The 18,206-nt window shown below is 32.6% G+C and overlaps 2 protein-coding genes across 3 annotated transcripts in view; both read right to left on the reverse strand.

Annotated features, from left to right (window-relative positions):
* Window positions 1-3,562, reverse strand: part of LOC18601481 (binding partner of ACD11 1) — a 5,345-nt gene extending 1,783 nt beyond the window's left edge. Inside the window, exons 1-3 of one of the 2 annotated variants that reach the window (XM_007032430.2) lie at window positions 3,440-3,562; window positions 2,080-2,210; window positions 1,102-1,177 (exon numbers count right to left, since the gene is read on the reverse strand). In XM_007032430.2, the coding sequence (XP_007032492.1) occupies window positions 1,102-1,177; window positions 2,080-2,195 (192 nt within the window). In that variant the 5' untranslated portion in view covers window positions 2,196-2,210; window positions 3,440-3,562. Of the gene's footprint in view, window positions 1-1,101; window positions 1,178-2,079; window positions 2,237-3,439 lie in introns of both variants that reach the window. The other variant, XM_018120219.1, reaches the window with a different exon arrangement.
* LOC18601483 (transcription factor PRE5) lies at window positions 6,938-8,369 on the reverse strand. The gene is made up of 2 exons (XM_007032433.2): window positions 7,908-8,369; window positions 6,938-7,314 (listed from the first exon to the last, which is right to left on the reverse strand). Exons 1-2 carry the CDS (start codon window positions 8,028-8,030, stop codon window positions 7,162-7,164), a joined length of 276 nt encoding a protein of 91 aa, XP_007032495.1. The 5' UTR covers window positions 8,031-8,369; the 3' UTR covers window positions 6,938-7,161.

Here is an 18,206-nt window from a genome sequence, read left to right on the forward strand (position 1 = left end):
AATTAAGGAGTCATTCCCACCCCCCCCCCCCCCCCTCCCCTTTTTTTTTGTGAGTTCTCAGTGTCTTCACTGAACAAATAAAGGAATCATTAGCTCATCATTAGTTACCTTAACAAAGGAAAGTTTAGAGGAAGACAATACCATATATCAGGAAACTGATAAGATCTTTCGCGCTGAGTTCAAAAAGGAATGAGATTAAGATATTATCTTACCAATGATCTGTCTCAATTTTCAAAATTGAAAGAATGAGGAAGTCTCATTTTCATTTACTCTCCATACCAGAATCACTAGTTGCTTAAGAAATCAATTTGATCAACATCTTCATTCATAATTTTAAGATGCTTATTATATGTTTTTACATGGATTAGGAAGCAGAATCACTTTTAGATTCCAAATATTTCTGTGGAGATATTTACCCATTTGTAAAAACAACCTCATCCATGTTCCACAAAACCAAAAGGACAAGAGCAAGTATTTCCAATGAGGAAGATCTTTGGAAGTTAGTTGATGATCAATTTTTTATTAATATCCAAGAATTTATTTTCTGACAAATAAGTCATTAGATGGTGTATATTACTAGTCATACAATTTTAAAGAGAAGCAAGGGTTTGCTGCCTTTCTATAATTACAAAGTTTAAATTGACCAAGTTGGTTTTGATAGAGTGGTATGGCTATTACCAGTTTTCACCTTCTAGGCTAAGTCACATGAAGCTGATGCATCAGATCTTATACCAAGTTCCTTGAATAGAAATAGGACATGCAAATAAAGTTCTAAATTCTTTAGAGACACACAACATGTTGAATATTATCTCTGTGGTTCTGCTAAAGTCAAATTTCAGGAATTAGACAAATATCAAATGAGTTGCAGCCTTACTTGGAAACCTATTTATTGGTCAGGTAAGCTGATACTCATACCATAGTTAATACATTTTGATTCATACAGGACATTATATTCACATATAAAAACGAAAACAAAGACATTGAGGAAAGAAAAACAATCAGAACCGTCAGGTAGCTAAAAGAACTTGCTCATTAAGTTTTTTTCTTTCAGAAAAGAAATGAAATTTGCTTCCCTGTCCGGAAGTATGAATCAGAGCTTACACTGAGTAAGACCGCAGTTTCCAGTGAATAAGCATCTTTAAATGTCACATAAGCTGTACTTGCATATTCCCCACATCTGTTTTCAGTAAAGAAAGCAGCTCTCTTCATCAAAGCATGAATTTCAAGAAATAACATAATCAAAGAGATCATGCACTGCAAGTAGGACACCACTCCTGTAAGAAGCAGCCAGCCACATTTGCACGAGATAAACATGAGCGATCCAAATCTACTTCTATCAGTGTCAGCATCCAATTACTCTTATATTAGGTTTAAAAGAATGATCAAGTTTAAGCTAATGTTCATCAGCTAATAAGATCACACTGAGGTGTACCTAGAACAAAAGGTATACGCAATTTCAAAGAAAAAGTAAAATTAAATATGTTGATTATTGTATAAAAATCTCTTAAGTTCAAGAAATATGTCGCAGGCAAGGAAAAATGGCACTTGTTGGTAAGTCAAATTTTTACAGATTATTAAATCATAACTGAGCAGATTCTGTTAAAGAGATTGATTTCCACTTAATCAGATCGAAAGTACCAAGTAACCAATAAGAAAGCATTTCAGACAAAAGACCTGCTCACTTTTGACTTTGCCTAAAAGAGAATGAAAACAATAAGTAAAATTAAACAGCTTGATTATAAAACCCTCCTTAATTCAAGAAACCTGTCACAAGAAAGGAAAAAGGCCACTTGCTGCTAAGTTACATTTGTACAAATTATGGGAATCATAACCTGAAGAAATTCTACTCAAAGAGATTGATTTTCCATAAAATCAAGATTGTCATTATCGATTATCCAACAAGAAATCATTTCAGACAAAAGACTTCTTCGCTTTTGACTTTTTTCTCGAAGAACCAGTGAACAACAACAAGTTTACAAATGGAAATAAATATAAACAAAATAATAAAAAATTCACTATCATTGAGAGTAATTTGTGGTGTGTATCCTATCAGTGACCAGAAATTGAGTAGCAAACTACCTTATAATTTCGACATGCTCAATTGCGCCACAATAAGCGAAAAAGTCACGAACATCCTTCTCACTAGCTTTTGGAGATAAGCTTGTAATTTCAGCAGTGTAACCACCGGGGTACATTGTCTTAAAATTTCACTGAGATAAAACCAGGCAAAAGGAACCTGCTTGTAGGTATTTAAAATAAAATTTTAGAAGCCAACTTTAGTGAAGCTAGCTTGATAATGTAGAAATCATCTGTGTTCATTCCATGGACAAGGCCATTTCTTTTGGAGAGATAGCTAAGATAAGGGTAAGGTCAGAAAGAGGTAATAGGCACTACCATCTTGGGGCACCGTTACTTATGGATGATTCTGAGGTCAATAATCCTCAGTGGTCCCAAGCTCTCATCTATCCTTGCATAGGTACAAAATGAAAGCCAAAAACTTCCTTGCTGCTTGTAAAATCTAATTGAAAATACCATGATCATTTTAAGTATTGCCTTTCAATTTTCTAGTATCAACTAGCCTTATTTCAACATTAACATATCCAAAAGTGCCATTACTTTAATGCCAAAACTATTTAACTAGTGGAGTTAGAATTAATCCTGTAATCCCAAGAAAGGTGCCTTAATCTACTCCAAGATCTGCTTAAATGCACCATAACAAATTTTTGTTCAGGTCAAAAGTAACGAAAGGATGAGCCTTGGGGACAGCCATAGCCCATAAAATCCTCCAAAGCAAAAACTTTAACTAGCTTTCATTGTACGGAACGATGCAAGTCAAACAATGCAAGCGTGAAGCAAGATTATCAAGCTTTTTGGCTAAAGTGCCAGAAAGGTCTCAATTTACATTAAAGCATGCAACTTAAGTACTTAACTATAAAATATATACATTAAAGAATTCAAATATTCAAGCAACCTTTAAGTTAGGGAAAAATTCAATCCTCATGATCATTGGAGAAGGGGTACCAAGAAGAGGGAAACCAGGAAAGAATTAAGAAAAAAGATGATCATAGCTTATCACTAATGGGAATCCAAAATGAGTGACACGGCCGAATATTTTCCACCAAAGATCAATGTAAAAGCCCTGAATTTCCAACCACTAAGCAACAACTTTAAGAAACATAGATACTTATTATCATAAACATGCTTGAAACTGATTACTGACATTCTTGAAAACCCTGAATTATAGTGAAAGCCCAGATAGAAAAAAGGGAAAGTTTAACTCATCAAAGCTTAAAGAATGCAACTAAAAGTCAATACAAAACTGATTAAATAAGCTGAAAAGAACAACTGGGCATCTCAGAATATGCATTAAAAGGAGGAAAAAATAAAGAAGGTGTTTTTTTTTTTGAGGCCTTATTAAAATGATGAGATTTTTACATACCTGTTGTTGCTGATTAGGGGAGTCAGAGCTTAAGCATTATCAGAAAGAAGAAAGAGGGAGACAGAAGAGACAGCAACATAACCTCTATCTGCTGCTAGGGGAGGTGATCTTACCAGTAGGCTACAATCCCACTCTCACTAATGGAGCGTTGCAAAACTAGAGAGCATGGTTCTACTAATTAATAAAAACTTGAATGTAATATATTCATTAGTTAACAGTGCAATGCTTCTTTTAAATAAAAGCAACCGTTTGGATTTATTATATTGATAACAACTGATTTTGTATTTGGGCGCGTGACGGATTTTCTTCCAAAGGAGCGTTGGCGGGTGCCGCTCTTGGTTGCATGTGATGGAAAAATACAAGAATAGCCTCGCTGCCGGGTTTGTGCCATTTCCACTAGCGGGGAATCTAGTTTTGGGCTCCGAACGTACAGAAAGCGGAAACCGCCACTGTTTCCATGCATCTAAAGTTCACTGTGAGCCCAAGATTTTGTCTATTCCCATCTCTTACTAAGTAGCTTTTTTTCTATTTTTAGATATAAATAAAACAAAATTTTCATCTATTTTGATTTTTGAGCAATTTTGTTCATCAAAAAAACAGCCTTCTCTCAAGTCCTTTTATTAATGCTATCAAGTTCATATAAATTTTCTCTATTAACATGAAAATTTTTAACAAACTTGTCACCCTTAATATGACCAAAAAAATTGGTCCTCGTGATTAATATAAAATTCAAACATAAATGATCCATTTTTAGAATTTAGTAATATTTAATCATATTATCTGAATAAGTCTCTAAATTATATCAGAAATGTCAATTAAGCTTTTATACTTTTATGACGTTTAATTAAATTTTTATATTTTCATTTTGATTAAATAAACTCTTATCATGAATTATTGATTAACTATCGTTAGTAAAAATTATAAGTGTCAGTTTAATATCACGTCATCTATCATATGATATGTTAACATGTCATTTTGAATGATGACATTACGATGATGTTGATTAAAGATGGTATTTTTTGGATATTTTTATTGTTAATTGAGATTTTTTGTTTTCAATTTAATCGGTTTTTAAATATTTGGGATTTATGACTATTAAATTTCTTAAATCACTGGAGAAGACAAAATCACAATTGAAGCTGTTGATAATTAATTCCTAATAGAACTAACTCACTTATAATTATGTTCAAAAACTAAATCGAACTCATTTCCAAGTTCTTGTTTTATTCGAAGAAAAACATAAGGACTTAATTGAATTTGTCTGTAAAATTTAAGAATAAGGAACTTCTTCGAATATTATATCTGATTTCTTTTATACTATCCAATTCAGTAATGCCACGAAATAAGAAGTGTTAAAAAGCCCAAAGAAAAGTAGAAAAAGGCGGAATGATGAAAGCCCAAGGGGTCTAAACTCAGGGCTCATTTAGGGGCTGACTTAGTTGACTGATAAATTCGGCAAGTTGCTTGAAACAAGTTTGCCTTTTTCTCTTGATGATTGCACCGGCAGGCATGGAGATGGAAGGCAACTTTCTTCTTCCTACCCAAACCCCAAAAAAGTTGAATCCCTCAATCTTCTGAAAGCTAAAGGTAAGGACACTCTATGTCTCCTAACATCATTTTCTTTCTTTCCTCTTCTATCACATTTTAAATGTTTTCAGCCCTCATGTTGTTATAAGGAAAAATATGAAACCTTTTAACAATTTAGTCTATACCTACATACATATCATATCGATTAATTTCATGACCAAACAAATACGTCAAGGTGGGACTTAAATGTCTTTAGATATAATCCTATTGTTAATTAATGTTTCTAACAAGCATGATTAGAGCAAATAAATTATGTTGATTAATAGCTCGCTTTGCATTGCTTAAGAAACTGACCAACTCTAAATAATATATATATATATATATATATTTGTATATATATATATATATTACATTCATATCCTTCAAGTTAATTCTTTTTTAAGCCAAATCATCTAGTTAATCCCTGCTATGATATTGCAACTTTCATTTCCATGGATCAACTATATATACTTTCATAATTATGTATAATCTTTCGTTCCTTCTAGGACTTGGAGTGATTCTTAAACCTAATCGATTAATTCTTCTGAATGGGTTTGATCACTTGAGATAGTAAAGTCGTTAATGTCAACATTCAACCCTGTTATAATTCACTTCACAATTACCAATTTTTCCAATAAAATAGAAAAAAAAAAAACCAAACTCATATCCATGGAAACCTTTACCGCCCAGTTCATTCCTAAAATATATAGAAATTAACAAATGAAAAAAAAAAGAGAGTTTGCACGAGATTCTTCAAGCTAAGGTAAGCATGATTCAAAGATATTTCTCTTGATAAAGACAGGACTTTACTGTGGCTATGAAGTTGAGTTCTTTGTTGTTGATGTTGTTGTTGTCATCCCTAAATTTTTATGAAAATTAATATATATATATTATATATATATTCTTATATATATATATATTATAAACGNATATTATAAACGTCGTGATTTACTGCAGAAATGCCTAAGTTAACATCAAATGATATTTTGCAAGGATATGTATATATATATATATATATTATAATTGACGAAATGGTAATTTTGGCAAATCGAGTATCATCAATGGATCGATATAGTCCTATCATTCAAATCATGCTTACTAAAAGATGAACAAGTTTCTGGAACTACACTAGAGCATGCTCCTCATGACTAGACTTGGGATGGGGTTGGAGGTCGGATTATGATTCAGTATTGCCTGTGACACTTGTGAAGAACGTACAACAAGAAAAATTCTTTTTCTCCTGCTATTCTGTCTTAACCCTTTCTAGCATATGTTTCTTAATGATCAGAATTACCATAGTCACCCCTAGACAAAGTTGCCATGCAAGTGCTACATATCCCTAACCTTTTATTTTGTTTCACAGCATCAAGTAACATGTTTCTTATAGCAGCAGGCAGCGAAATTATGTCAAATTCAATTGAATCATTCATCTTTTTCATTTGTAACATATATATGTAGATCGTATCATGCATTTGCTAAGGTTAACAACACAAAATTTTCGACATTAAGGTACTATATATATATATATATACCCAAACAAACACACATATATATATATATACCTAAACAAACATTAATTATAATATTTGATTAAACAAACAAACAAGGGTTGAAAATCTCCTAACATGTAGGTCATACCGAGAAAAAAATTAAAATTAATTAGTGTTCCATCAAATCACTCTGTAATGATGATTTTGGTGCTTCCGTATTGCATTATGGCACTTGATCCCAACTTACCGACAGGAAGCTTAGGATCAACACATTCTTCTAATTGCTTATCTTGTTTTGAAAATGGACAACCCCCTTAATAATATTAATTTCATCTAATTTATAAACTAATCAAATTACTTAAATGTTAGCGGGTGCAAATATACAAATTAGATTTCAAATCAAATAAAAGCCTCAGACTAAATTAAAAACAAAAAACAGATATAAACAAATTATTTAAGCTTGTCTTACGCCAACAAAAGTAATAGTATTACCATAAAATTTTAAAGGCTTTGCTAGTGCAAGTCCTTTTATTATACAAAGTACTTACACTGGACACCCTTCCACATGGGGGGCATCTTAAAATATACTCTAATTTTTGTTTGATCTAGTGACCAAAACCTAGTAAGAAAGTACAAGGCAGAAAAATTAATAAAAGGAGTATATTATTACATAATTAGACTCCTAATTATGGCAGCCTCAGCACTATCTGAATCAATTGTAGCCAAGAGCTGGGACAGTCGCTCACTTAGATCATCCACCTCCCTATGCAAGCTTCTAATGTAATTGCAAGTCTCTTGTAAAACCTTGGATGCTGATACCTGCAGGACAGTCAAATCCAATGCCATGTTAAACAAGTCACTTTCTTCTGACAAAGTTGCTCGACATTACATTATTTTTTTAACAAAATGTTAATTTATATTAATAAAAATATATTAATTAATCCAGCTGAGTCAAGTCGATACAGCAAATTATTGGTAATCAAATCGAGCCAAGTCGACAGAGTAAACTATTGAGGTCTGTGCAGTATCCCCACATAACGAGACTAAGACTGTGCTTCAACTTGCATGTTCATATGATAGTAATAAATGAAGGAAAGAAACAGGAAGTTTTGGCTCCTCTAGGGTCAAAGCAGGGCACTGTTGTAAGTCAAATGGAGAAGCCTGAACCTATGAAAATATGTTTCCTTGACATCCGGGTCAAGTTTTCAAACTCTTTACAAAGACTCCTACTATTATAACTGAAATATAGTATTCCCATGTGGCACATGCACCAGGGATTTAGCACGTTAGAGTTTTCACACTTTCCACCTTCCTTCAGCTTTGCATTAGCAAAATTCAACTTCATTCTTCTCACTCTGTGCTTGAACAGATGTGGAGGAAGTGAGAGAGGAAAGAGAGATGGTTTAAAGTACCTTGTCAGATCGCCTATCGCGAATCTCAGGAAGAAGTTGGCGTAACTTGGAGACAAGTTCAATGATCTGATCATCTGAAATCCTCGAAACACTTGCTGACTGCCTCGACCTTCTGCTGGACATCTTGGATTAATTAAACACTAAGGTTTATCTGTCTGCTGCTTCAAATAATGAGCAAAAACCAAGAAATGTTAATTTTACCCTTGGTAATCCTAGCTACCTAGGGGTTTAATATATATATTTAAGGGACTAGCAAGCTATAGCTAGAGATATATATAAAGGAAAAGATGTGCAAATGGGGAAGAAAAGGAACTATGTGTAGAAAATGTTTGGTTCGGCAAGAAAGGAAAAAGGTAGAAGAGGAAGAAGAAGAAGGAGGAGTGTGTTGGATATAAGATATGAAGAATAGGAGAATGTGATAAGAGAGATATAAAGAGGAGGACCACCAAGGGGGGAAGTGAGAAGAAGAGGAAGAGAGAGAGAGAGAGAGAGAGAGAGAGAGAGAGAGTACAATAACAAAGAGAGTGATGTTGGATGTGAAGAAGACAAGTGCATTGGAGAAAGCACAGTTGGACTAAGGCTTGGTTTTTAAGTAAAAACGTGAGAGAGAGAAACACAGAGTGGTATAAGCTCCTTCTTTGTGTTCCCAAGTTGGGGTTTGATCTCAAGTGGGCTTAGAGAAATGTGTTTGTTTTTGAGCTAACATTGTGGGCCTTCATGTGCATGTCTCAATACGCAACACCATGTGATCTTAGGACACTGATCCCCTTCCAATCACCCTCTCCAAACACAGAATTCCACCACCAAATCACCTTTTGACACATTACATGCTACCATTTCCCCCTTTGTTCCGCTTCAAAAACCAAGCCGCTTCTGTTTTTAACTGTTTTCTTCATCTCAAAACTCCTATGTTGCAGGGGCTCTCTGCCTTCACTTCTCTCCTACTCAGTCTTTTGACAGGATTCTGACCCTTTCAGTTTGCATGGTGTAATTTATTTCTTTTACATCCGGATACTTATAAATGGATCGGGATGACGTGACATTTTAGATTCTTTTAACGTACGAAAGTTTGTATTGATTAATTAGCTCATATACTTTGTTAATTAAATTGGTAAGTGAAAGAAAGGTGGGTAATCGATGATAAGCATGTGCACTAACACCCATGATTCCCTAACACTTGTGCAATAAAACTTTAGTTGATCAAATGGCTGTTTGTCATATACATGTAAGTATATATATATATATATTTAGCTCGATTTTACTTAACATTTTAAGCCTAAAATTTACATCAATCCTTTGCAGGCTGCTGTGATTCAAATGTACACAAAAGGAAACCCTTCGGTGCAACCAGTAAGTATTTGTGGAGAGTTTTGGTATATAAACATAAAAAAATTATTCTTTTGAAGTAATTTTTGTTTTTATTATTTTTTCATATTTATGTAAATATATACACGTACACACATACACATATTTTTATATTTATTTACAAAAATTATATTTCCTCTGTGAAGTAAAAAATATAATCGAATTTGATTGTTATTTTTTAATATATAAAGATTTTATTACAACTCATAATTGAGGGGAGATCAACCCATCAAATTTCTGAAGAATGTTTTTCAGAACGGGGAGATCATCCTCCTATCGACTGTAAAAGTTGATATACATAATATATTTCTTGTCAAGTATGCTGTATATATCCNATTACGAAATTTAGCTACTTACCATTCATATGAAAACTGACAAATTTGCATGTGAAAATATACTCACTCTTACTATAAGAATTACGTTTATTTAGCAACAAAAACTTTATGTTATGCTGCAAATAATAATGTGCAACAAGTTTGTTATATAAATTATCCCCAAAATAAAACATATTTGTATATATTCTTTTGTAGAAGCCTATTGCAACACAACACATTTTATTCTGCAAAAAAAATTACATTTATCTTTTTTGCAACATTTTTACATATTGCGTTAAAATTAAAGCATATATATATTCATGAATTCTAAAATAAAAAAATGCAATGTATATATATATATATATATAGGACATGACCTATTCAAGAAACAAGATATTAATTGTACCTCATCTTGAGTCAAGTTGATTAAAGCAGGTAGATATAAAACTTGAAGTAGATATATGAATGTGGACAGAACACTACTCTTCAACTCGAATTGTCGCTGTTGTAGTAACTACATTTAATCAATTTGATAACCTATGTACTTTTTCCCTTATTCATAATTTAATATATATATATATATATATTATATATATATATATTATGCTATTATTTCTTTTTGGTGAGTAAAGTGTCCTTCGAAAAACGCATGTGAAGTTTTGTTCCTCTATATAACTTGGAAAAATTGGAGAAAAAAAAATTGCAGCTAGATTTGGGATTTCCAAAAGCTGGTTTCTACAGTTTACTGCGACTGCAAAGAGAAAAAGAAAATGACATTTTAGAATTTTATGTCTGATGGAGATGGAGAGTAGTAACAAAGAGAAAAGGCTTTGGCATATAAATAGCAAAACTGTACAAAAGGTCCCATATACATCACCTCTAATTAGCAAATGAAATTGACCTCCATTTCTGCCCTTTGCATGTGGCCTTTCTTGTGGAAATCAACCATTATGAACCACACTTGTATAATTCCTTCGATCCTCCATTTTTCTTTTTCCCCAAAAGAAGAAGGGAAAAGAAATTTGATCATGGGATTCAAGAACAAGGGCCATCATACAAAGCCGAAAGGCCAAGGACTATTACTAGCCATTGCCTTGATCATCACTAAATTAATATTCACCATCTTAATCAGCCAAAAAATCTCTGCATCAATGAGAAAATTCAGTGACGCATGTAAAACCAAAACTGTTTTAATAATTAAAATATTCAATTTAAAATCAATTGAAATTTTAAAAATTATTTGAATATAAAAATAAATAAATACTTTAATATTGAAGAAACTCGATCTCTCACTGGTGTTAACATGTCATATGTATATTATTTGCTGTGATTCAAATTTTGGGTACAACCGGAAACAAATTAAAAGAGAAAACAAGTTGATGTTTAGGGTTAATTAATATTAATTTATGATCCTAATGCATATCCTAGTAGCAGTAGCACAATATACTAGTGATTATGAGTCTCCCCGACAGATTATGCCGGCCCTTCCCCATGCTTCAATCACTAATAATCCAAAGTTAAAACTACTTTTATGTTTTATTTTTCTGGTCCCGACATACAATAAATGACGTTTAAGCAAAAGCCACCAACTTTCTCCACAAGTGAATGCAATCTTTATTAGCATCAACGGCTTGATTACTGAATGGTTTCCGTGTAATTATAGATAATTGACATTTCTCACCGACCTTGTTCTCATCTTTACTTGATCCATTAGCTTATATATATCAAACCCAATTTTTCCTGTCTTGCCAAACATGACACAGGGCTACCCCATCCTATTCCCATTTTTCTTTTTTGGGTCACTTGAGATCCCTATTTAACTTGTAGATCTAATACATGTACCTACCACTTTTTCCCTTCTTAATCTTTTAGAGGTAGATTAATTCATTTATAACTATTTGTTTGTTTGTTTGAGAAGAAATATTTGTATATTTTATGATACTACACATTAGCATAAATGAACAAAATATTCAAAACGTATATCATATGCCCATTTAATTGATACGTTGATTTAATTATCATTGTTCAAACTCCACAAAAAGATATTCAAAATGACTGCCATATTTTAATTTCTCCAATAAATTCCATAGCACTAGTTCTGAATTGAGTTTTAAGGGTGTTGCTTCTTTTTAAAATTTTATGGTTTTGGTTATTACTCTAGGGTTTGTCACTTTACTCCTAAAATTGGCATAGCCAAAATAATTAAAACAGTAGGTATACTGGTTTCCTCATGGGGAAGGAATTAAATATGTTGTTTTTATGTAGTGTACTAGAAAAGAAAACAAAGAACAAGAGAAAGGAAACTTAGGTAAGCTCTAGTCCAATGTCAATATTAATTTACCAATGCACCGACCATTTGTTCTGGATGTGCTTTTGGGTACCAAGGGAAAGTCATAATGAAAAGCTTGAGCTCATCTATGCTATTTCTAGACTCGGCCTGTTGCTGTTTTAACTTTTGTCTTGTCCTTTGTATTTTGCAAACATATGAATAATTGGGATTTAAACTTAATTGCTGCATTGTTCCAAGATAGTCAAAACTGATAAGTTGTCCTAAGAGACGGAACAAGAATAATGAAAAATAAAATCATCTTTCAAAAATCTTCGACTCCAAAAAAATTACCAATTTACATTATTCTAAAATTTATCATAAATATTATTATGTTTTCTTATGTACATAGGATATTGAAGTAAGAAAATGAAAAATAAGTATTTTTCATCCCTTAAATTTGAAGATAAGACTTGAATCCGTAACTTAGCTTGAATCATAGGTATCACAAGTTATTGATATAGTTTACAAAATGGGTAATCATCCCTTATAATTTCAATTTTCTCACATGAGACCTTATTGTTTCTGTTTTTTTTATTTTCCTCAATTAATACTTTATGGATAACTACTATTGCTACAAGGACTATGGTTTTAAAATGTTGTAAAAAAGAAAGAAGAAACTTAATGGGTGTTATTAGTTTTCAAAACTTTGTGTGTGTTTATGTCGGTGAAGGAGGTTTGGTATCCAACTTGATTGACGGAGAGAGGCGAAAGGGAAGAGGCCCAAAAAATATCACCTCAAATCATGGCAGTGACAAGGGGTATAGGTTGGAGGCATATAATGTTAGGAGCTACTAAAGAAACAAACCAACCACACGACATTTCACTCCACTGTTTCACAAAACTTTCTCTACTCGTTTGTTTATTGGTAACGATATGACAAGTCATCTTTTCAAAAGAAACAAACAATCCTTTTTTTTGCAAAAATAAAAAATAAAAAGAATCTTGAAAACACCAGCATATAATTAAAATAGTTTATTTAAAGAAATTTAATTACAATGGGTATAAAAATACCCACCCATCAGCAACAATTACAAGACACAACAAAATCAAGAAACGAGCAATCGACGGAGAGAGAAAGGTTTTTGGGATTTCAAGTTTAAATACAGCAAAACCTAATTCAGTTTTGAAGAAATGACTCTGATTAAAGGGGAGAGTGGCTCCAGAGGTTTCTGTGGGTGAAATTTAGAGTAGTTCTGACATCGGCGACGGAGGGAGCGTTGGACGGGGACATTTCCAACTCTGGAATCTGGGCAGGTGTGAATTGTAGAGAGTGACAACCCTAGTCTAAAGAGAGAAGAAAGATAAGGAAAATAGTTAAAAAGTGTTTTTTACTAATGTCAAAACGACGCCGTTTTAAAGAGAGTTCAAGCCTCAAACGGCGTAGTTTAATCCTGTGGACAAGAAGAAGAGAGCAGCCTTGCAAGTCGGGTCTAGTCGATTCGCATGCCAACGCGTGAGTAGCTTTAGAAAGCCCATCAGCAAGGGCTCTTTTCTTTGGGTTTCTCTAGAGGCCCATTAAGGTAAGTTCTCTTCCTCAGTTTCTTTATTTTTTTCTTTCTTCTATTTTTTTATTTATTTAAAATTAATTTAATGTTAAATAAATTGTTGATTGTTTTTATTTACTTACTTTTAGTATTATTCTTTAGTTTAATTTCTTTATTTTTATTATTTGTTTAGCATTTACTGGTTTATTTACATATGCACATTACAAGAGTAATAAAAATAGTAAAATCATAAAAGTAGAATAGGATGAAATAAGTTTAACTCGCAAAAACATAAATTTTAAATGGAAATTTAGAGTTGTTCAAGATAATCCTTTTAGGAAGAATTATAATAATAATATAAAGTTTTTTTTTTCAAAATTTCTCGATTTTCTTCAGCACGTTGGGAAACTCAAGAAGAGTTTTCCTTCAAATTTTTGACTTTTTGCCAACACATTGAGAAAACTCAAAAAAGCTTTCACAAAAAATTCTTGATTTTTGCTAGCACATTGGGAAAATCGAGAAAAGGTTTTCTTTCAAAAATTTTTGATTCTTCACTTACACATTGGGAAAACTCAAAAAAAAAATTTCATAAAACTTTTTGATTTTCTTCAGTACATTGGGAAGATTGAGAAAAGGTTTTCTTTCAAAAATTTTTGAGTTTTTGCCAGCACATTGGGAAAACTTAGAAAATGTTTTCATAAAATTTCTCGATTTTTGCCAGCATGCTAGGAAAATCGAGATAAGTTTTCTTTCTACCTCTTTGAATTTTCATAGTTCCCAACATATAAAAAATATACACATTAAAAAATTAGGAAAAATTAAATTTAATATTGAATTAAAAAATGACACATAATTAATTAAGTATCAATTTAAATGGGTGTTGAGAGAGTGCCAATACTTTCCTCACATGTAATTGTTTTCCCGAACTTAGTCTATTTCGTAAACCTGAATCTATTGTTTTTAATGAACCTAAGTCGTGCCTAAAACTTCATTAGAAAAAAATAGATTCACTAGGTGGTCACCTAAACAGAAAAAGATTGATGACAACTCTTTTTACGTTAAACGGTTGAGTTCTCGGACTCACACGTTATGACAGTTTGGCAATTACACTAAGAACCTTCGAGAGGTGAGCCAATAATTAGTCATGTGTTGTCTTAAGCCTTTTAATTCATGATAGTTCGATATTTAAATTTATTTTTCTCTTACTTATCTATTTTTCATGAATTTATGTTCCTTGATACATAATATGTTTTTTCACACACAAAACATATCCATGCATGAGCCTTGCACCTATGCTCTATCTTTTTTAAGAGGAAGTGGAGTACATCTACTCTCATTAGGTGATAACCTCCGCATAGGCCAGCGAAATACTTTCACTCATATTGAAACCTTTTCGTTGGCAATTTATGCTGGGTAAGGAGTAGGGTGCCTTACTAGTCTAAATGGATGACAGTGATGAACAATTTTGGGAACATTTAGCTTTGTGTCAAATACAAACCCAACATATAGTGAACCTTAAAAAGTCAACCTTAGGTTAAGCCTTCTTACCTCATCACATAGAAAACACCTAAAAATAGGTACACATTATAGTTTTTGTATTTATATTCTATCTTTGTAATTTCACCCTTTATCTATACTAACTTGTTTGCTTTTCACTTTGTTTCATAACATGCGTTGCATCATATATTCATCACATAGGGATATTTGCCACATGACGTTAAGGACAAAACCAACTTCTTTTACATCCATGGAACACCTATTAAAATTGTATTGTTTTTAGGAGAAATGAAGAATCTTTTTTCGTTATCTATTGTTCTGTCACTAATATCCAAAATACATTTAAAATAGACATGTTCATAACCATCTTGCATTGTTAAATTAAAGTTCTATAAATTTTTTTCATATAAACATACAGACATAAAAGGCATCCTAATTCATGTTTATGGTAAACAAGGTCTACAAAATTGTTCAACTACCAAAACAACCTATTCATCGCCCATACAATACTTGACTACAAACTATGATCATGAAAAACAAACAGTTTATGTGAATTGACCAAGTGGAGAAGATCCAAGGAGAAACGAAGGAACAATCAGCCAAAATAATGGAATTGATGATGACCATATGTATGGCAAAAAGAGAAGTTGAAGAGTTAGCTAATCAAGCAAGTCCATAAACTTTACACAATAATGATTCTAGACTTTGGTCCATTCTCAAGACAAACCCTAGGCATCTCAATGGGCACATTATTTCCCCATACCACCAATGAGAGGATATCCATACTGTGACACATAACCATCATTTAACCAACCTCAAAAGCAGGAGGCCACCATTGGGTATGAAGTCTACTAACCCAATTCCATTTCGAATTTGGATTACTCAAACGAACACAAGTTCAAAAAAATGGCATGTCTAAGGTAATTGACAATTAGGGAGTACAAAAGAAAATGATCTTTTAAAAGAACGATTGTGCACTATGGAAAAGATAGATGTTTTCGGTTTTATCAATGCATTAGAAGTTAGTCTCTTACCTAGACTAGTCATCCCTTCCAAATTCAAGGTTCTAGACTTTGAGAAGTATGACAGAACTAAATGTTCAATGGTGCATGTCACCATGTATCGTCGTAAGATGGTTGCTCAAACTCATGATGATAAGTTGTTGATCCACTACTTCCAAGACAATTTTACAGGGTTAGCCATTATGTAGTATACTAAACTAGACAAGAGTCATATTTATTCATGGAAAAACTTAGCATGAGCATTCATAGCTTAGTACAAGCATGTAGCAAACATGTAGGAATGCAAATGGGTTATTGTTATATGGGCACCCACGGGTATTCAACTCGATAACATAGGGTTAGGGTACCATATATTCAGTTATGTGGCAGATTAAGGTAAAACTTTTAAAACTCGACATGGATTTGGGTAGGGTTTGAGTATCACCTTCAAAATACCTTAAACCTAAACCCAATTATATATAATGTTACAAAAAATTTAGATTTTGTGGGATTTGAACCTTTTTCCTCTTTATTTCAATACAATCCTTACCATTTTAACCAAGCTACCTTTTCATAAACTAATAAATGTAATATTAATTTATATTATTTGAACTATGGTGCAAACTTAAATATGTAAAATTTTATTGCTAGTAAGGATTGAACTCATAGGAGGATGGGAAACACTCCAAGTCTTTGCTAATTTTGCCAACTTAAACGGGTATTTAACGAATTCAGATAATTAATAAATAGTTCTTTGCTATTAGGATTCGGTTTTGGATATTGTTTTGCAATTTTATGCAATTTTTAATAAGGTTTGGATATCTTGATTGCTAAATGGTTTTGGGTTGGGTACCTCAAAAATAATGGGTACCTTACCCGTTTACATCTTTATAAACATAGCTTCAGATTGTCTGATCCTACAAAGCATGGAAAATAAAGCTATTAAAAGCTTTCTGAACTACGCTCAAATGTGGAAAGACGTCGCTTCGCAAGTCTAGCCACCATTGACTAAGTAGGAAATAACATTCATGTTTGTTAACACTTTACAAGCCCCATATTATGAAAGGCTGATTAAAAATGCCATGAAGATCTTCACAGACATGGTTTTACTAGGAGACATAATTGAGAACGTGATGCACGATGAGATTGAAGGAGGAAATTCTACCAATCCTAGCAAAGGCAGTGTGCCAAAGAAGAAGGAAGGCTAAGCATAACCAGTTGCATATATGGGGTATCAGGCAAGATGTTATACCCCTTATCAACCTTATCCCATTTACCAAGCCCCATTTTAAATAACATCTCCCAAAACCTTTATCCCTACTAATGGTGTCAAGCCCTACTCTATCATATACTTGCCATGTCATTCATGTACTTGATAGCATATCTATATAGTGGGATGCCTCAGAGAATTGTTAAAAGTCGGTATCGTACCTAGTGGTACAATTACGTCGATTAAAACCTCAAACTAGTTTGAATAAAGATTTTAGGATATATTTGAGAGTTTTTTAACCTTAGAATGTCTTAATATAATAATTTAGAGTTTGAGGATTAATTTGGAGTCAAATTAGGAATTTTCATAACGTAGGGGCCAAATGGTCATTTTGCCACCCAAGGGCAAAATTGGAATGTTGGATGATATTTTGACTAAATTTGATTAATTAGAGCATTATTTGAATTTGAAAAGTGAAAAATTTCAATTTTGACATTTTTCCGAACATAGGGGCAAAACGGTCATTTTCAGTGTCCATGAGGACGAAATTGGAAATTTTAGAATTTTACACCACCATGACCCTTGTCAAACCCATGAATTTCACCCATTATTTTTTTTAAGTAAGAGATTATATGTGGTGGGAATGAAATGCTTAATTATTAAGTTTTTAAGCATTGACCAATTAAAAGGTGACAAGTGTCAAGCTTTAATATTATTTTAATTGCCTATATAAACTCACTTAAAACCCTCACATTCACACGCTTATGGCCGGCCAAGTAAGGGAACAAAGAGAAAAAAAGAAGAACAAACCCTAGGAATGAAAAATTCAAGAAAAATTGTTGGATTTCAAGAAATCAAGCAATCAAAGGTAAAAATTCTTGATTTTGACTTGTGATCAACCTTTCCCATACATTCTTTTTTCATACTCCATGGCTGAAATTGAATTTTTCAAGAGGGAACCTTTGCTGGACAAATCTAGAGAGAGAATTTTTGGTGATGAATTTTGCTAGATTTTTCATAATATCCTAGTGTTTTAGTCATTTTGTGATGTTTGGAAGAGAAAACAAGCAAGAAAATCACATGTTCTTCAATAACCCTC

Source organism: Theobroma cacao, chromosome 4 (assembly GCF_000208745.1).
Source record: "Theobroma cacao cultivar B97-61/B2 chromosome 4, Criollo_cocoa_genome_V2, whole genome shotgun sequence".
NCBI lineage: Eukaryota > Viridiplantae > Streptophyta > Magnoliopsida > Malvales > Malvaceae > Theobroma > Theobroma cacao.